At 39.9% G+C, this 20,564-nt stretch overlaps 2 protein-coding genes and 1 long non-coding RNA gene across 3 annotated transcripts; 1 reads left to right on the top strand and 2 right to left on the bottom strand.

Annotated features, from left to right (window-relative positions):
- Positions 1-611: 611 nt before the first annotated feature.
- On the bottom strand, positions 612-14,898 carry LOC149678113 (ATP-binding cassette sub-family C member 1-like). The gene is made up of 24 exons (XM_089836990.1): positions 14,768-14,898; positions 14,061-14,133; positions 13,445-13,621; positions 13,146-13,259; positions 12,945-13,082; positions 12,748-12,885; positions 11,887-11,945; positions 11,467-11,769; positions 10,947-11,121; positions 10,632-10,886; positions 9,078-9,281; positions 7,851-7,997; positions 7,447-7,490; positions 7,315-7,367; positions 6,857-7,054; positions 6,157-6,527; positions 5,591-5,758; positions 5,209-5,384; positions 4,946-5,051; positions 4,318-4,842; positions 3,258-3,457; positions 2,967-3,093; positions 948-1,717; positions 612-886 (listed from the first exon to the last, which is right to left on the bottom strand). The coding sequence occupies exons 1-24, from the start codon at positions 14,896-14,898 to the stop codon at positions 775-777; spliced, it is 4,764 nt and encodes a 1,587-aa protein (XP_089693116.1). The 3' UTR covers positions 612-774.
- On the top strand, positions 10,808-11,776 carry LOC149678114 (uncharacterized). Its single transcript, XR_016366034.1, has 3 exons — positions 10,808-11,376; positions 11,445-11,572; positions 11,668-11,776. It is a non-coding gene; the product is annotated as an uncharacterized LOC149678114 (long non-coding RNA).
- A 492-nt stretch (positions 14,899-15,390) lies between the features above and the next one.
- On the bottom strand, positions 15,391-20,553 carry LOC149678112 (ATP-binding cassette sub-family C member 1-like). The gene is made up of 10 exons (XM_089836989.1): positions 20,532-20,553; positions 19,918-20,288; positions 19,673-19,840; positions 19,305-19,489; positions 18,576-18,681; positions 17,949-18,473; positions 17,674-17,873; positions 17,365-17,491; positions 15,784-16,553; positions 15,391-15,714 (listed from the first exon to the last, which is right to left on the bottom strand). The coding sequence occupies exons 1-10, from the start codon at positions 20,551-20,553 to the stop codon at positions 15,603-15,605; spliced, it is 2,586 nt and encodes an 861-aa protein (XP_089693115.1). The 3' UTR covers positions 15,391-15,602.
- Between the last annotated feature and the right edge of the window lie 11 nt (positions 20,554-20,564).

The following is a 20,564-nucleotide window of genomic DNA, read 5'->3' as shown; positions in this document are numbered from 1 at the left end:
AGTCCTTTGATAATACACAATCGCTAGGATATTTGAAAATAAAATATGGAAGATGAATGAAAAATTTAAGGGATATCAGAGGTGATATTATTAAATGCGACAATCTTCCTCATAGCGGGTGGTTAAGAAAGGGAAGGGGTTGGCAAGCCCCTTTAAGTCCTTTATATCTTACATAAAGTTCATTTTATGACACGGCACACATCTGCCCTACTTTAGAGATGGAGCTGCTTCGGAGTAAAAAATTTAAAAATTCGTCAAAATTCGTTTCCACCATTTGAATTTTGTATTAGAACAAAATGGAACTTCTTTGCTACTTCGCATGGTAAAAGCCCCTGTGACGGCAATGGTGGAGCAACCAAGCGTTTGGTATCCCGGACTTCCTTGCAAAACCGAAAATGACCAAATAATAACGCCTTTACAATTCATGAACGATCAGCAAAAACGTTCTTGGTATTAAATTTCAATACACTTTGAAAGAGGATGTTTAACTCCATCAACTCTCTTTTGAAGAACGTCTTTCTAAGGCTTGTACTATCACCGTCACTCGAAGCTACCATAATTTAAAGTTTAATGGAATGTAAAATTTTAAAAGAAGTGGTTTAGTCTCTCAATGACTTTAAATAAACGTTTCATTTAATGACGCTTGTGCAACTACTCATCCAAGGAGTAAAGATATTTTAACCCGCTCTATTAGAAATAAAATAAGCGATAAAGGTTATTCCTAAGACTCTTAACGAACTATACATAACATTTGGTGCTTAATTTAAAGGTGATTTAGATTATGTTGGCATCTTTGGCCAAATCGTAGAACATTGATTGTTCATTCTTCAAGAGAGCAGTTGGAGAGTCGAATTCCACAATTCGGCCCTGATCGAGAACCATGACCCTATGAAGAGTTAAGAGAGAAAGTCAAAAATTTTACACTGATTTAATTAAGGTGAACTAACTTGTCGTAGTCTAAAATGGTGTTTATCCTGTGCGCAATGGTGATGATGGTAGAGTGGGCAAATTCCTTCCTGACGGTCTCTTGAATGAGATCATCGGTGTTCATGTCGACAGAGGCCGTCGCTTCGTCCAAGATGAGGATCTTGGTGTTCCTCAACAAGGCGCGAGCCAAGCAGACCAACTGACGCTGACCGACGCTCAAGTTGTTACCTCCTTCGGCCACGGGGTGATCCAGTCCCTGCTCGAGTGACGCCACGAAAGACTTCAGGTGCGAGTGTTCCAGGGCGGCCCACAGTTGCTGGTCATCTTTTTGTTCAAAAGGATCCAGGTTGAGTCTGAGTGTGCCCGAGAAGAGGACGGGCTCTTGGGGGATGATGGTCAGCCGCGATCTCAAATCGGACAAGCCCAATCGCTCCACCTCCACTCCGTCTATGACAATCTGACCGTGGACCCCCTCAATGAGACGGAAGAGCGCCAGCGTCAGCGACGACTTTCCGGCACCTGTCCGCCCCACCACGCCCACCTTCTCTCCAGCTTCGATCTTGACATTGATGTCCTTCAAGACCAAATCCAATCCTTCTCGGTATCTGGTGCTGTAATCCTGGAATGTGATTTGTCCTCGTTGAGGCCAGTTGGCAGGCGGTTGAGATTCTGGTTTCTCCCACTCGGCCTCGGACTCCAAGCGGCAGTATTCGTCAACTCTTTCTATGGAGACGACATTTGATTCCAATCCCGTAGCGGAAGCGATAAACAATTTGATCGCCTGTAGAAGCTGTGTAATCAATAAATTAAATTTGTAGAAAATAAATATTAGTTCCACGTGAAAGACAAGCCTGCGCACTTGCTTTTCATAATGCTATTAGCGAAATAAAGAATGAAATTTCTTTCATAGATAAGACCTGATAACGACTTGAATGTAAGAATAGTGGTATATCATCTAAAGTGTATATATTATAACAGAAAGCCTCGATCATGCAGAGGATAGGGTGCCGGATCAGACCAGTTTCCACAATTTCCTAACCGCTTTCATGGAAGTATTACACGTCAATTTTTAGAACCCCTCCATGACGTCATAGTCTTCGGAGAAGTAACAAAACTTGCCAATAACGCGTCATGAATCGACAATAAAATATTTTCTTGAATACGCACCAGAATGGCAGGCGAACTAGCTTCTACTCTACTCTTTACGAAAAAAAAGCATACACGAACCTAACCTAAAATTATATCATCTCTAAACTTAATGACGGAGATATTTTGCTTTGTTCCACCATGTAAATCCCCAATTCAGCCCCTGCATATTATCCCATCTCTTTGTTATTTCATTAACAATAGGTCCTTTTTGTATCATCCCCCTTAAAGTGTTAGAGTCACCAAAAATCGCTATTTTTAAAACTAAAAGGTTTTATTCCCATCTGAAAGATCAAATCTTTCTGATTCAGAATATCTATTTATATAATGCATTATAATTTTTCAAATATTATTAAAACACCGGCTTTCGGAACCTATTCGCAGAATTTTTTCAAACTATTTTGACAGTTAAATTTCGCGGTACTCCATATACCCCTGGTGACGTCACGATTCGAGCGCGCGTGAACCGCGGAGTTGAACAGCGACTCCGCGAGGCCAGGTTATATCCAGAATTTGACGCGCGCGCGATGTTTAAAAATTAGGCTTAGCTCTTGTAATGAAATCTGTCTCGCGCTGGTCAACCTCTTATGACGTCACCAGGGGTATATTTATAATTTATTCCGTCTTAATGAGGTATGTGAAATATCAATTTTCTTTTTCATATTACAAAATGAATAAATTTCTATAAGACTTTTTACTTTGGATCTACTGTTATTATAACCCAATTGGTGTTTTTAAACGAAAATTAGCCACTTTTCAAAAAACGTGGCACTAACACTTTAAGCGACGTTTCTCTATCTCACTAGTACTAAAGTTAAACGAAAAACCCGCAGAGATTTAGCTTGTTGAAAAGAATTTGATTTACTCGATTGGTCTTCATTGGAAGCGCTTACCCGATCGGCATTAATCAAGATCAATCCCACAAGATCAGCTGACAGAGTCCCTTTGCTCAAAATTATAAAAATTGCGGTGCAAAACATCAAGCAATTGCCCAAGATATTGTAGCGTACTGTCAACCATCTGGAAAGAAATTGCATTTTATTGAATTGGAAAAAAGAAAAGCTTTTGCATCACAGCACTTTTCACCCCAAAAAGTAAAAATGTAGTTTATATGCTGATAAAGCTGTCGTTCCAAAATGAAAAGCAATTGAAACCAGGCTTTAATGATGCAATTACAAAATTACCTTTGCGCCATGTTCATCATGTAGTTAGCGGCAGTGCATTCGTCGATCAGTTTCAGGAATTGTCCTTCGAAGTTCTGTCCGGCGTCACACGCCCTGATAACAGTGCTGCCAGCCACTGATCCTCCCACGTGCGAAAACAAGAAGGAATTTCTCAAGCTTGTTATCCGCTTGAATTGACGACTGCTCGACATCAAGAAACGCTGCCAAATATATGAACAAACATTTTCAGTTTAAATGCGATATTATAAACTGATTCCCTCCAGGAGTGCACGCCTGTGAGTTGTGCGTGCCTTCTACAACATTTTGTATTAAAATACAAGTGATGAAACACTTGAAGCGGTTCATTATTTCAAAGATTTGTAGGGTTATTTTAGTTTCGCGGGAAAAGTGCTTCATGGAGTAGTTTCAGATAGGACAGTCGTGGAGGTGAAAGCTCGCTCCCGTCGCTCAAAGGGACTGTCTGAGGACCATTGATTAAAACAAAACACTACCCCACCCCCACCCCCAATCATTGACGTCAGCATCTGATGTAAAGCGCGTCAAAGCTGTTCCTCACATCCAGTTAATCTCTTGTGATTGGTTTTGAGCCGCCTCTCTCCGGCGTTTCCCCAATGCCACACTCACGAGAGTCCGAGACCCCCACTGCGTTTGGTAGAAACGTAGACAGTAGCAATAGCAAAGACGTTGTGATTGGCACAATTACATCACCTGCCGGATAAAACTGAATGACACAAAAATAGGAAAATGCCTTAACACTAATTTCTCGGCAAGAAGGAAAAAATTTCGTTTTCCTTACCCCCGGGGGTTGTGACGTCAAAAACGACTCTTTAAAGAAAAAATCAACGGTCCGCCGACAACTTTACAGACTCTTTAGTAATACTATTTAAAATATCTTTTAACTTCAGAAAATATCGATGTTAAACTTGTCTGTCTCTTTAATATTTGAATTATTAAGGATCAAAAAGACTATCCCTCACTCGATACGAATTCCGTGTTTCACCACAATTGAGAGTGATACTGAACAATTACTTATTTGAAGAGACTGAAATCTAGTTCCTACCTGAAGTATAAGGTATCCAACGATAACCACAATTAAGGGAATTATGAATAATGGTAAATATATTGCAGTTCCTATCGGGAAAACAACTAAAGTTATAAACCCCAAATTGGTTTGCCTTAACATTGAATGTAATTGCTGGTCGAGGGCGTCGATATCTTGGGAGAAACGATTGAGTATTCTTCCTACGGGGGTCGTGTCGAAGAAGGACATGGGAGAACGAGATACGCTCTCGAGCATTTTCCCATGTAGACAGTTTGCCGCTCGTAGACAGCGATAGGCGCTTATGATTGCGTTCGGATATCCGAAAAAGGATTGACTTAGACCAAGAACGGCTAAGACCGCTATGCGGATTGCTTTCAAGTCTGGGTTCGCTTTAAAATCTTCCTTGGAGTCCGCGCACCACAGAGATAGCCAATACATTGACGCGAAAGTTAGGACTATACAGCTGACGATTGGAACTTGGTAGACCGCACACCATATTATACCATAGGCTTTAAAATATTGTTTGTAGTGTGACACGGATACCTGAAAATGTGCGAAAACATTGTCAGGAGGAAAAATGTGTGTAGAGATTTTTAGATCTCAAGAAGAAAGTTCAAACTCCACTCGTATATGAAAGAGCACATACATTTCCTATTTTGAGCATCTCTTTAGTCACGAGTTTTGCTTCATCTTCATCCGAGACTTTTCCTTGGGATGCAAGATGAGATCTTTCAACTTTGATATCAAAAGTACTAAAAGCATTGGGTTACCAAATTTCATGGATTAGCAAAGGCTTTCACTACAAAGACTACAAGCCAAACGGCGATTACGCACAAAAAATCGCCCAGTTACTTTGTACAGTACATGATTAATTTCTAGGTTTGAAGATATAGCTTCAAATCTACTCACGATTGTTCTTCTTTATCCTCGTCGTTCATGTGTTGCGCGAAATAATCTCTGGCCATTCCCTGTCGACTCATGATTTCGTCATAGGTTCCCCTCTCGATGATTCGTCCGTTGTTCATGAAGAAGATCTCGTCCACGTCTCGGATGAAGCTCAAATTGTGCGTCACCAAAACTCTCGTCTGTAACAAATTGAATTGCTATTTGTCAAGTGTGCAAGGAACAGCCAAACAGAAGCTTTCAAAGGCGAGCGATTACTTTTCTAGTCGCCATATTCAGTTGAATAGTAGTTACTATCGGAATTTAAACGAAACGACACGTCGACATCACATTTTTATTAATGATCGCTTAGCGCTTTCACAGAAAATACAAGAGCAGCGTTATTTACTTTCTTTCGAAGCAATCCCTTTGGTCCGATGACTTCGTTGAAGAGATGTTTGGCCACGTGCGAATCAACCGCCCCCAAAGGGTCATCGAAGAGGTAAACATCGTCATCGCGATAAATTGCTCTGGCCACGTTGACCCTTTGCTTCTGACCACCACTCAAGTTGATTCCCTATCAAGTTTAAGGAACACATTACTCACGAAAACAGCTACGCATGGAGGCTATTTGGTTTTTCAGTCTATTTCTATAAAAGACCTTATGTGTTAGCGAATCGAAGGACTGGAAAGTGTAAACATGTTAAGCCGCACTGGGTGGAAACACTGCTAAAGTGTTACTTCATATGAAATTTAATATTGCACAATGAATCCCCCGCGGATTTCTCCATTTTATTAAGCGCGCGCTTTATTTTTATTTCTAAACGTATTTAAGGAGCCAGCCTGTTTCTTAAAACCCAACCGTCATAAAATGGCTGTGAAGTTAATCAGGGAGCAGTAGAAAAGGTGACGTGTTAAATGGTGTTTTAAGGATTCCAAGTAAAACTATGTATTCCTGGTTTCAATATTACATACTCTTTCTCCGATTTCCGTTTCGTCGTCAGCGGGGAGTTGGTCTAGGTCCGGTTGCAGGGCGCATGCTCGTATGACATTGTCGTATCTTTCCTGGTCCATGTCGTCGACGAAGAGTATGTTCTCTCTGAGTGAGGCGTTCTGGATCCAGGGTTGTTGAGTGACGTATCCCACTCTCCCGGCCACTCGCACCTCCCCCTCCACCTTCTGCATCTCGGAAACCAAAGCGGACAAGAGGGAAGACTTGCCACAACCAACAGGACCTACCACGGCCACCAACGAGCCGCGGGACACTTTTAAATTTATGCCTTGAAGAGACGCCGCTGCTTCGTCTTCCAAGTTCCAATGAAATGATCCCTTCTCAATCTCAATCGCTGAAATTTTCATAGAAATAAATTGATGTTAACAAAAATATCTGGAAACAATCTAAAAGCGACTTCAGAATTTCTGCTTTTACACCGACAAGTTGATTAGCTTATTTTACAAAGAAAAATTCTAAGACAGAATTCCTTTTGACCCGCGGGATAAAGCTACCATGGGAATAAACCTGATTTATAAATAACTTCTGAAGAACTTCCTTCAATTGTCTCTACCTTTGACCCACAATTAAATTTGAGCTTAAATTTATCTAATTGTGTGGAAATAGCTTACGGAATTTGTAAGCGACCCATCTCGTTTGCAAGCCTCTACTTAATTGACATACCAAATTGGGCGTCGCTAGGTATCTGCTCCGCGTAACGCTTCGTTTCCCTTCGACTCAACAAGTTTGCAATTCTTCTTATCGAAACGTGTGTCTGTAAAGAATACTTAGTGTATCTGGCTTCTTTTTGGAACGTTTTAACTAAAGGGAAGGTCAAAGTGACAATTCTGTACGATTCTTTTTTCTGAAAATAATACCTTCCTGTTGGGAAAATGTTTTGTACTAAAATATGAAAGTAGTTGCCGTTCCTTAATTATGCCAAGTATAATTTAAAAACTTTTATTTACTGTAGGACTATGATAATCGAATGATACATAATATCAAAAGTATATTTATTAAAACCAAAAGTTTCGATCAAGCAGTTGAAAGTGTGGCAGGTCATACCCATGTCCCCTATTTCCTACTCCCGTTCTACACAGTTGCGGGAATTGGAAACAATCACGAGATCTACGTCCATTTACTGTACGTAATTCCCTCAATTCCGGTGCAAATAAGCGAGAGAAAAAATAACCGCCTAATAATGAAGATTTTTTCACGGCTTTAAGTTCTTAGAGTTTATTGGTTTTTAGCCACATTATATGATGAAAATCTACGATGTGGTTGTTAATTTGACCCTGCTCTGTTGTTGTTGTCCGTCCTGGAGGCGGCGGAATTAATTTTCGTGGAATACGCCGTCACTCACAATGAAATGAACAGCACGGCCAGTATTTAACAATGAAAAAAAAAAATTCAAATGGCCTAGCTAAAGCTGCCTGTGATTGGGCTAGAGCTAGACTTGAATCGTCTGATACGTTTTAAGGTGACAAACCGTATTTTGTCTATATTGCATATACTTTTGATAGTTATCAAATTTATGTACCAAAACACGCCAAATAGATTTGAGTTTTCAAAAATTCACAAATTTTCAAATTTTTGATTATCGGAAAACATTTAATATATTTAGTAGAAGAAGCAAGTAGTAGATTTATCTTTTGACCCTCCCTGACATCGTTCTTACCAAAACTAGGGTATTTACTAAATCCGGAAACACAAAGATTGACAACGATAATAATCGTGACAACTGAAAGGCGACGAAACCTTTCCTTGCGGTCAGAACGTTGTCTTCGTCGATTAATACGTACATGGCTAAGCACGGTGAAGTAATCTGAATAATAAGAAAAAATATCTGTAGGATCTTAAAATCAATATGGAGGTAAGAAGTGTTTGTAAGTCCTGAAGATGAATAGTTTATCTAGAGATGGCCGATACCAGACTTAACCCGATACCGATCGATGCCAGTGCAAGCATGAACCGATACCGATGTTTACTCACTATGATCCAAAACCCGATACTTCAACCGATACCGATATTTTTAGTAGTACAGAGCCATTTACATACTTATTAAAAATTGTAGGAAATAATTATAGAGTAATTTCATGAATTATACTACCAAGTTACAGTACAATGTTTAGAGGTAATACCAAAATAATATCACGGCTTATTGACATTCATAGAAATAAGATATTTTCTCCATCAATACATTACTGAAAGACCTAAAAATGTCATGTAGCGCCATTGAGCGCATTCTAAACACGTATCGGTTTAGTATCACATTAAACCAACCGATCCGATACTATCGGGAAATCCCGAGTATCGGTGTTGATACCGATATGGTGTTGATACCGATATGGTATCGGTACCGGTTCATCCCTAAGTTTAACAAAAAGAGACGAGGCCCGCCAACACCGCTGAAAATGTGGCGTTATTCTCTTTCTTGAGCCTGGCGAAATCGTAGAGATTTCAGGGACATCTGCCACTTTGAGTCGAGTGAGAAAGTTGGAGAAGAAACTGATATGGCGAATTCCATTGCATTGCTCCGACATCGCTCGTGATTTGCTCTATTTCGTCAACAAATCTGACAAAGATTGATCTTTAAGAAAAATACGCGTCATTTTGGGATCGGTTTTAACATTAATTTTTTCGGCTATGTCTATGCTGATTCACTGATCTGTATTTTAATACAGATCTACTCCGAGCGGTACGCGAACCAAGAGCTCGTTCCGAGGTTCGTTCTATGCATTCGAGGGAGAGGTGATCTCGAATTCTCGATTTAAAATGAAACACAAAAAATGTTTCAGGGCAGACGAATGGAATTCGCTATTAGGGAGCTGAAATCTCTACAGCTATACGAGCCCAAATCATCGATAATAATATTCCACTTCATGTAAATTGTTTACGTTCGTACCAAAAACGGTATGAGAGTAGCTATAAAGAGGTTTGTTCCTTGGAAGAAGGCTTGTCTCTTCATGAGTGCAATTTCTTTCTTCCTGATTTCCAGAACAATTCTGTGGAACGATCTCTCCCAGGCGTACAACTTCAAGACGCGGATTCCGTTCAAGATTTCACTCATCATTTTCATCCTCTTGTCCTTTTGTTTCATCACCTCAATCTAATAAAAGGGGATGATTAAAGAAACCATTCGGTGGTGATAGTGTAGTAAAGGTTAACATTCGCCGCAATAAAGCTCATCAGGCGAACTGTCGTATAGCTTAACTCGCGTGTTCAAAGAACCTAGGTATTTACAAGAAACCTTGCGGCGTACGTTCTGTCTTCGTGATTATAGGTTCTAGAACCAAATTTCGCTACCGCAATACCATCCGCGCTTGCTGTACCAGGGAGGAGTAGAAAAAAGTTGTTCGAGCTTTTTAGACTGAAAACCGTGAACCGTTGGAGAGATGGAAAAAAGGAATCAGTATTAAAACAGTAACTCACATGGCGTGAAAAAACCAAACTAGCCCCCTTCAACCCCCTTTCTCCCAGTTTACATTCGCGGTGTAGAATAAAAGTTCACCCCACAAACCGTCTCCATTTTTACTCCTCGCTGGCTGTACTAACCGAGTTTCCTTTCTCTAGTGTTGGCAATGTGAGACCGATCTACAAAGTAACAAACGCGGGCTCGTATATTACCTACTAGCAAGAATTTATTTATAAAATGAATAAAACTAGCTGTACCCGCGGCGTCGCTCGCGTGTAATAAGAACTTCCAACAGAATGATATAAAGAATGGGTAGATTTTACTGATGACTAATATTTTTGTAGCACCCTAGGAGCGAAGGCACTCGGCGTTGCCCGTCAGCCCCTAGGGATGCATTTTTTACAACTTTTTATGCGGACATTATTCCAGAAAGAAGGTTCTTTAAAAAGATGGCAACAAATCGAACCCAAAAGACCATTCAGCCCGTCTATAGGTTGCCAGTGTACTAAATATTTGTGAAATCGGTTGAAACGCGCGGACTTTGTTGCATAGAGAAGAATTGTTACATTTCTAGGCGCCGTTTTTTAAGATGGCGGCGGATTGGAAAAATCTTTCTTAGTACGCGCCTACTACTTATGAGTAACGTTCCTGCAAATATTCAGACCTCTAGGGCAAGCGGTTTGGGCTGGGCGTTGATAGTCAGTCAGTCAGGACTTTGATTTATATAAATATAGATAGAATTTTTTAAAGCCTTTCAATCTAAATAAAGAATGATTAATCTAAAAAGAGCTTTATAATATCTTGGAGCATCAAGGGTTTTTTCTGTCTAGGAATGTTAAAGGCGATTTTATTTTATAAGTTAATTTCCACAAGGGAAGCGTTACAGGACGCAGAACGGTCTCGGTCTTTGCATAATCCCAGGCTACATTTTTTTAATTCGAACTTTTTGAAAGGCCTATAATACATCATTGATGCGTTCCAGTGGAGATTTTTCCATTAATTTAAGCGTATGGTTACGATTACGGTCTACTGTATAACATTTACCTGCAATTCTTTGTACTTCTTGGTGCTGAGATAGCTCAGGGGAAGAAGAACGACAATAAGTATGACGCCAGCAAAGGCTGAATAGCCCAGCTCTTGGTACATGAAGGCGAAACACAGTACTGTTTGTACCGGGACCGACCACAAGAGGTCCAGTTGGGGCGACAGAATTTGGAATCTGTTCGTGTCCACGTACATCGTGTTCAGTATTTCGCCCATGTTCAAGTCACGTCGATCACTGCTCGTCAAGCGAAATGTCTGCTTCGACGAATCTCATTAATAAACTAGCGTCCCACTATCACGATAACCCTAACTTACTTTTTTGTACAGAACGTGCATGGTGGCGGATTTGAGTCTCAGTCCCAGTTTGGTGTGGAAAATGGCGCTGCCTTCTTGCAACAAAGATTGGGCGAAACTGGCCAAACCGTAAAGGCAAACGTAGAAAATCCCCTTCCACAAAGGATCGTCGCTCGAAGAGTAATCAATGATGGAACTGAAAACATAGGTGAATAAACTGGCTAACTTGGTTCCTAAATTTAGTAAATTCATTTCAGCGTGGCCAACCACTTGGAATCAGTTTTAAAGAGCATTCAGAAGAATGAAAACATTCATTTTAACATAACTGACCCACAGAAACAGAAAATGACATTGCTCGTGTGATTGAACAAGCTAAGAACCAACTAAGAGCAACAAAGGAACTAAATTTCACGCTTAATGTGAACCCATGTACAATCTCGTTCATTTATTTGTAATTAATCTCATGTTATTGATTTCCCAAAAATAATCACTTAGAATGTATTGTAATTTCTTGTATAGATGAAAAAATGAAAGTATTTACCCTGTCAAGATGGCAGGGCCGAATGATATTACGTCGGACAGAACTTGAAAGACCAATCCAGCAATTAGGCAAGGCCCGATTGTCTTCAACAAGGGCCAAGCGATGGGTTTGCTTTGATTTTTGATTCTGTTTCGTTCTTCTGAAAATCCTTTCATTTCCATTTCATTGCCGTCATTTTTGGTCTCATCTTGGGTCTTCCAGTGTTTTTCGAAAATGCGCGAGACAGTCAGGGCTCGCTCCGAGTCATTCAAGTCGTACACATCCTGTGGCTCCAGGCTTTTCTTCCAACCTTTCCAAAGGGCGCTACAATTTGATTAAAATTTAAAAGAAAAACTTGAAAGTCAGAATTAAAATGCATTTAGCTGTGCTGTAACGACTTCTTCAAGTAAGGACAATACATTAGATCGGGACGAGATTTACCTGGTAAGCCATGAATGAACCAGGCGTGAACAAAACGATGCGCCATCTTCCATTGATTTCTTAATCAAATAATCAGAAAATAATTATCTCTTTGTTAAGGAATTTTAATAGCAAATTTAAGTGCATATGTTCAATAACAGGCATACACAAAGCTTTTAGGAGTCAAATGTTGAATTTTTTCTCATGTATCTAGGCGGATTTTTTGGGAAGAGCTATATTATCATTATGCCTGAGGAATTTTGCATTGCGAATAATCTGCACGTTGAACCTAGCGTTGCTACTAACCAAAAAAGTAGCACTGTTAGAAAGACGTCAGAATTATGAGACGTGACTGAGTACTCGAGCCTTGCCCACAAAACCCGCGTACAAATTAACACGGGATATATGGGGGCACAATGATTCCTAGTAGCTGTATGCATTTCTGTCCATAAATATGACACTATAACCTTGCCTAAAGAATAGACATGTAAAATAATTAACTATTATGCATTCCTACAAGGCATTTCACTTAGGCACCCAATCAGTAAAGAAAAAAATATGAATCTCAACCATGTGAGTGAGAAGGAATTTGGTTTTCTTTTCTCTCTACAGATGGTCCAAATTTCCGAAGAGATATAGTTATTTTTGCCTACGCGACTGTTAAGAAACGTCTCACATCCGTGGGTATAACGCGTATTTGGTGGCCTGCTTTTTGGCCGAGTTGGGAATCCATGATATGTTAGCATTTATGCATATCCATTAATTCTGAGAACTAAATTGAGAACGAAAACTGAGAAGTGGAAAACAACTAGAGCTCCCAGTGATCAGTGTCGAACTTATATTACATAAAAACCTCATAATTAAAACTTCATGGAGTATTACCATTTTGTCTTCGATTGCGTACCCATGTTTTTCGTAATGCGGAGAGGTGTCACTCAGTGTGTGTAATACGAGGGTAATTACTACCAAAGGGTAAGTTACAGACTCAATTACCAACCCGAAATAGTCATCTCTGTCGTCCTGAAACATGTCACGTTTATGTATTGCTGCAATAACATGGAAATAAAACCTTGGCTTACTTGTAAATAGTACTTGATTATGGTGGATCTCAGCGTGATAGTGTGCGTTAGTGTTAAGAGGAACCAAAACATTGTCAGGATTCCAGACAACGCCGTGCCACCCCCTCTGCCGTAAATTATGAGGAATAACGCCAATATCTGCAACAAGTAAGATCAAATTTAATTCATCAAAACGTGATGGATTTTTTTAAATTGTCTTACGTAAGTTCCAAATTGAAGGACGACTGCCAAATTGTCCACGACTTGAAAATCTCCGAAGTATATTTGTTTACCAAATTTCAAGACGCTAATAGCGGCCAGTAACAAAACCAGAAGCTGAAAACGCACGAAAAAATAGTAACTACGTTTTAGCAGAAGAAAATAGGAGTTTTAGGAACTTTTCGGACATTCGGCTTTAAAATAATTTCCGCAAGAGAAGTAATCAGTGCCAAGAAGGAGGTCATCCTGTACAGGGCATTTTGTGCCATAACAACGATGATCCCCTCTCAATAAGTACTTACACTTTTCGTAATGGTAAGTTGAGAATAACGGACGCTTCGCCGCTCCGACTTGGTGATCAGCGCGATTTCCAATGGAAGGAAGACCCAGAGTATCGCGCATGGCACCCAGATCAGGATGGTCTTTTGAAAACAAGGAGTAAAATCAGGATCATCCGTGTACCATGTCAAATTGGTGTCCTATTAAAAATAGTTAAACACTTCATAATTAAAAGTAAACGCCTTCGAAGTGAGGTGAAACTAGTCGTCGTCAAGCGTTTTATTACGTTTATATTAAAGTTTTGTGTAATTAAAGTGGTTTTTAGATTTTTACTCTTAATATAATTATTGCTCTGATAAATAAACTAATATGAATTATGGAGATAGCAGCTGATTATATCGTAGTCTTTGTGTCACTTCTGTCATGATGAAGTAGCTGTACGTAACGCTAATCACACTGTGAACTTAATATATTTAATTGACTTTCGATACTAATTTGATATATTTTTCATAAATTTATTGCTCTCGGCTGAACATCATTGATATACTAGCGAATACTACCACTGTATTACCTAAGATAAGCTGCGCTTAGTTTGGTGGAAATTAAATTCCAAAAAAAAAAATTGAACGAAAAACATACCCAAAATGCAGATTCACAAAAGTCATCTAAAACTAAGGAACCCATTTTAAGATGATTAACACTAAAATCTTTGCTAAAAGATAAGCAATTTTTTTAACAGGCCAGTCGCTGGTACGTTATCGAGCGACTAACTAAACTTTTCAACGTTTTCCAATAAACGGTAACGTTGATGGCATAAAACTGTGCATTCCGACCTTGATCGTTAAACACAAGTGGATTTCAGAACGAATCGTCTACATTTAGAGTTGAATAACAAAATGCCAGACTTGAGGAGATAAAATCCTTTTATGAACCGTACATTTTGTCCTTATTCCTAGGGAAATTATATGATAATCTTTAAATCGCTGATTACAAACTATATTTGTTGAACATAAAGAGTTAAATTTATTTTTACAATTTATCCTTGTGAAGATAATCTAATCCATGAATTAAAGAAGAATTCCTTTCAATTTTATGAAAGATACGATAAGTCTCAATCTCAAATTACGAAGAAGATAACCATGTCAAGGCTCTAAAAAAATATAGCTCTTCTCAATGGTAGATAATGATAAGTTAATGGTTCACTTTTAAAATTAATTCCAACAAGATTATTTCATTTCAGTAGAAAGATTCTATAATTCTCCGTTTTCGAAGCAGTTGATGGTGTTTTCAACTTTTTGGAATAAACAGTCAATGTGCGTAGCGGTAGGAAGTACAATCCTCTGTACCGCAGACCTTGGTAAACGCGAGTGTTCAGCATCGAAAATAAAATTCCAGGCTTTTCGCTTTCAACGCTTTTATCCCTCCTTTTGCCAAGCGTTAATTTTTGCGATGAAATATAAGGGATTAAAATAACCATTCGTTGATGTTATATTAATAAAATAAATTATGCCTTGGATAATACACAATCGCTAGGATATTTGAAATAAAATGTGGAAGATGAAAGATAAATTTAAGGGATAACAGAAAAGTTAATATAATAATAGGCGATATTATTAAATACCCTTCAACTCCGAAGGACTTACAACTTCACCTATTGATCGTGACAGTTCAAAACGTGTATAACTATTATCCCCAGTCGTGTCCCGATTTTCGCAGGTCGCTTTTTGAGACTTTTCCTTCAAATTTTCGTTCTGCTGTGCTAAGGTTAGTTGAAGAAATGGTTAGGCAATATAAATACCAAAACATTAGTAGGGACTTCAGGAAATTTATTACAATAATTCAAATATATGGGGATGATTAATACATTAAGCAAACAAAAATTATTTAATACGGCCAGGGCTTCTCACGATTAAAAAACGTCACGTTGAGACAATCTCGGGCACATCAGGTGGCTCGCTATGAGATGGGAATTATTTGCTAGAGATAACGAGGAAGAATGGGGGGGGGTCTTTTACGATTTAGTGCTGATCATTGATTATTTACTGTATCATTTAATGACCTTTGAGAAATTACTGATCGAGGGGTAAAGATAACTTAACCCGCTCTATTAGAAATAAAATGATAAAGCTTATTACTCTTAACGAACAACGCGTAACAATTGGTGCTTAATTTAAAGGTGATCTAGATTAGGTTGGCATCTTTGGCTAAATCATAGAACATTGATTGCTCATTCTTCAAGAGGGCATCTGGAGAGTCGAATTCCACAATTCGGCCTTGATCGAGAACCATCACCCTATGAAGAGTTAAGAGATTTCAAATTACTCGATCATTTTAAGCCGGTTTAATAGGTAGGCCTACTAACTTGTCGTAGTCTAAGATGGTGTTTATTCTGTGAGCGATTGTGATGATGGTGGAGTTGGCGAATTCCTTCTTGATGGTCTCTTGAATGAGGTCGTCGGTGTCCATGTCGACCGAGGCCGTCGCTTCGTCCAAGATCAGGATCTTGGTGTTCCTCAACAAGGCACGAGCCAAGCAAACCAACTGACGTTGACCGACGCTCAAGTTGTTACCTCCTTCAGCCACGGGGTGATCCAATCCCTGCTCGAGTGACGCCACGAAGGACTTCAGGTGCGAGTGTTCCAGGGCGGCCCACAGTTGCTGGTCGTCTTTTTGTTCAAAAGGATCCAGGTTGAGTCTGAGCGTGCCCGAGAAGAGGACGGGCTCTTGGGGGATGATGGTCAGCCGCGACCTCAAATCGGACAAGCCCAATCGCTCCACCTCCACTCCGTCTATGACGATCTGACCGCGTACCCCTTCGATGAGACGAAAGATTGCCAGCGTCAGCGACGACTTTCCAGCGCCTGTCCGCCCCACCACGCCCACCTTCTCTCCGGCCTCGATCCTGACATCGATGTCCTTCAAGACCAAGTCCAATCCTTCTCGGTATTTGGTACTGTACTGCTGGATTGTGATTTGTCCACGTTGAGGCCAGTCAGCTGGGGGTTGAGATTCTGGTTTCTCCCACTCGGCCTCGGACTTCAAACGAGAGTATTCGTCAACTCTTTCTATAGAGACGACATTTGATTCCAAATTCGTAAAGCCAGAGATAAAGAGTTTCAGAAATTGCAGAAGCTGCGATTTTAAAATATAAATTTAGTACTAAAGTTGAAGAAAATAAAATATTGTTCCACGTGACAGAAAGCCTGCGTACGTTCTTATTTTCTTTCCTCAAGTCAGGGAAAATAATATTAGCCACTTGGATTAAAGAATATATTTTTCAAAGATAAGACCTGATAAGAAGTCTCGATCAAGCAGGGGATAAGGTGAGAGCTAATACCCGTTTCCCCAAAAGAATATATGTTAAAAAAAAGTTTCGATGGAGCAGGGGATACGGTGAAAGCTCAAATTATATAATATTTTCATTACACACAATATTCTCTAATTTTCTATTGTTGGGGCATACCAGTTTCCCCAATGTCCTACTCCCTTTTCAGCCGTCACTTATGACAAGAGCGGTAACGTAATTCCCGAAATTGTGGTGAAAGACCGAACAAACTAATAATTATCTAATAATTAAGACGTTTTAATTCTAATTATAAGGGTTTTTTTATTCCGTTGAAGTTTGTTGGTTCGCTTAATAAAGATTATACTTTGCGTTTCCTTCCTAGTAGAGTTGCGAACCTTTGTACAAGAATGACGATAAAAGTATAACACCGTCGCTAAACTTGATTAAAGCCTTATATTGTTTCGCTTCGCTATATCCATCTCCCATTCAAACCCCGGCATATAATTGAATCTCAAATACGGTCCTTTTTAAATAGTGCCACTTTAGCGACATTTCACTGTCCCACTAGTATCAATAGTTAAACGAATAACCAGGAGAGATTTTAGATTGTGGAAAACATTTTCATTTACTGGCTTGGTCTTCGTTGGAAGCGCTTACCTTATCGGCATTAGCCAAGATCAATCCCACAAAATCAGTTGACAGAGTCCCTTTACTCAAAATGATGAATATTGCGGTGCAAAACATCATGCAATTGCCCAAGATATTGTAGCGTACTGTTAGCCATCTAGAAGGAAATTAGATTTTATTGACATGGAGAAATGAGTAGCCACTGGGAATTCTCGCTTTGCTTCGCATCCACTGCCCTGTTTCAACCCAAAGGTAAAAATGAAGTGTAGATGCTGATAAAGGCTGTCGCTCCAAAATGAAAAAGACGCGATTGCTTTATTGACGCAATTGCAAAATCACCTTTGCGCCATGTTCATCATGTAGTTAGCGGCAGTGCATTCGTCGATCAGTTTCAGGAAGTGTCCTTCGAAGTTCTGTCTGGCGTCACACGCCCTGATGACAGTGCTGCCAGCCACTGATCCTCCCACGTGCGAAAACAAGAAGGAATTTCTCAAGTTTGTTATCCGCTTGAATTGACGATTGCTCGACATCAAGAAACGCTGAGAAATGTATTGGTAAAATCTTCAGATTAAATGCGAATTACTTATGACAGGAGACTAAAATCGAGTTCCTACCTGAAGTAAAAGGTATCCAACGAACATGACAATACAGGGAACTATGAATAATGGTAAAAATATTGCAATTCCTAACGGAAAAACAACTAAATATGTCAATCCCCAACAGGTGAGCAATAACATTGAAGGTAATTGCTGGTCGAGGGCATCGATATCTTGGGAGAAACGATTGAGTATCCTTCCAATGGGGGTCGTGTCGAAGAAGGACATGGGAGAACGAGATACGCTCTCGAGCATTTTTACATGTAGACAGTTTACAGCTCGTAGAGAGCGAAAGGCAAAGATGATTGTGTTCAGAAATCCCACAATGGCTTGGCTTAGACCAAGAGCGATCAAGACCGCTATACGGGTGGCCTTTATTGTTGGGTTCGCTATAAAATCTTCCTTGGAATCCGCGCACCACAGAGACAGCCAATACAGTGACGCGAAATTAATGACTATAGCACCGGTGATTATTGCTTGTAGAATTACACATCGTGTTAAACCAAAGGCTTTAAAAAATTCTTGGTATTGTGATACGGATATCTGCAAATATCCAATAACATTGCCAGGAGGAAAAATGTGTGTTTTAGTTCTCAAGAAGCCAAGAAAAGTTCAAGCTCTATTCGTATATTAAAGATCACATACGTTTCCTTTTTTGAGCGTCTCTTTAGTCATGAGTTTTGCCTCATCTTCTTCCGAGTCTTTACTATGGGATGCAAGATGAAATCCCTCAGCTTTGATACTTAACATACTACAAAAATTTCATTATCAAAATTCAAAAATTAGCAAAGCTTGTTCAACCATGGAGTCTGTATCTTAAGAGAGCCAGTTTAGAGCCCCCGCGAACCAATCGCCATCTGAGTTTTAACTCAAGGTCAATTTAGATAAGTCCGCTTTCCTATACATTATTTATAATATGGATTTCTATGGGCGCTAACACATCCTGTCGGTAAGCCACGTGTGCCTTTTGATAGTGTCGAACATTCCTTGTCGTTGGCCGTGTGCAGTAGCCTTGAAAAAGCAACTATCCGAAAAGGGGACAGTAACCTCGTACAGCATCTCTAATTTGAAATTTTGTGGACCCGACCTTGAGCTTCTCCCAGTGAGTAGCTCGAACTGATAGAGACGCGATGAGAAACATATTCAATAGTAGCACTTTCCGCTCTTCTTACAATACAACCCCCATGTTTTAATTTGAAAGAATCAATTCAAGAAATTTAAGATAAACGCTTTCTCTACAAAGAGTACACACCATTGGCTGTTGCCCTCAATGAAATTTGCTCGGTTATTTTATACAGTACATGGTTAACATCTATGACTTTTCTACTACGTACAGGCGGTAGAAAGTGTAGACATAGATCCAAATCTACTCACGACTGTTCCTCTTTATTTTCATCGCTCATGTCACTCATGTGTTGCCCAAAATAATCTCTGGCCATTCCCTGGCGATTCATGATTTCGTCATAGGTTCCCCTCTCGATGATTCGTCCCTCGTTCATGAAGAAGATCTCGTCCACTTCTCGGATGAAGCTCATGTTGTGAGTCACCAAAACTCTCGTCTGTAAGAGATTGTATTTATATTTGTCAAGTGGGCTAGGAACACCAAAACAGAAGCTTTCAAAGGCGAGCGATTACTTTTATCAACTACTATCGGAATTTAAACGAAACGACACGTCGACATCACATTTTGATTAATGATAGCTTAGCTCTTTCACAGAAAATACAAAAGCAGCGTTATTTACTTTCTTTCGAAGAAATCCCTTTGGTCCGATGACGTCGTTGAAGAGATGTTTGGCCACGTGCGAGTCAACTGCCCCCAACGGGTCATCGAAGAGATAAACATCGTCATCGCGATAAATTGCTCTGGCCACGTTGACCCTTTGCTTCTGACCACCACTCAAGTTGATGCCCTATCATGGAAACGTAATAAGCGAACACATTAATAACGATAGCAGCCATCTGCGGAACTATGAATGATAATACGTACTCTCTCTCCAATCTCTGTTTCGTCGTCAGCGGGTAGTTGGTCGAGGTCCGGTTGTAGGGCGCATGCGCGTATGACGTTGTAGTATCTTTCATGGTCCATGTCGTCGACGAAGAGTATGTTCTGTCTGAGTGAGGCGTTCTGGATCCAGGGTTGCTGAGTGACGTATCCCACTCTTCCGGCCACTCGCACCTCTCCCTCCGTCTTCTGCATTTCTGACACCAGAGCGGACAAGAGGGAAGACTTGCCACAACCAACAGGACCCACCACGGCCACCAAGGAACCGCAGAATACTTTCAAATTGATGTCTTGAAGAGACGCCGGTGCTTCGTCCTCCAGGTTCCAATGAAACGTTCCCTTCTCAATCTCAATCGCTGAAAATTTCATAGAAATAAATTGATATTAACATGGGTCAAAATGAATAATTGTTAGTTGATGGATATATGGAAACAATTTCTTCAGCATTTCCTTTTTAAGAACGAAAAATAGATTGCCTTCTTTTACAAATAAGATTCTTAAAGTACTTTAAAGTCATCCGCTTGCGTATCAATATCTGCCTCAAATAATAAGCGGCTCATCTCGTTTTTAAAAGCCGATAATTGGCCAATTTGCCATACCATACTGAGCATCACCAGCCATCGTCTCCACGT

Source organism: Phalangium opilio, unplaced genomic scaffold (genome assembly GCF_054372755.1).
Source record: "Phalangium opilio isolate 3A_F unplaced genomic scaffold, DU_Popi_V2 ptg000042l_1, whole genome shotgun sequence".
NCBI lineage: Eukaryota > Metazoa > Arthropoda > Arachnida > Opiliones > Phalangiidae > Phalangium > Phalangium opilio.
This window is presented reverse-complemented; position numbering and strand designations above follow the sequence as displayed.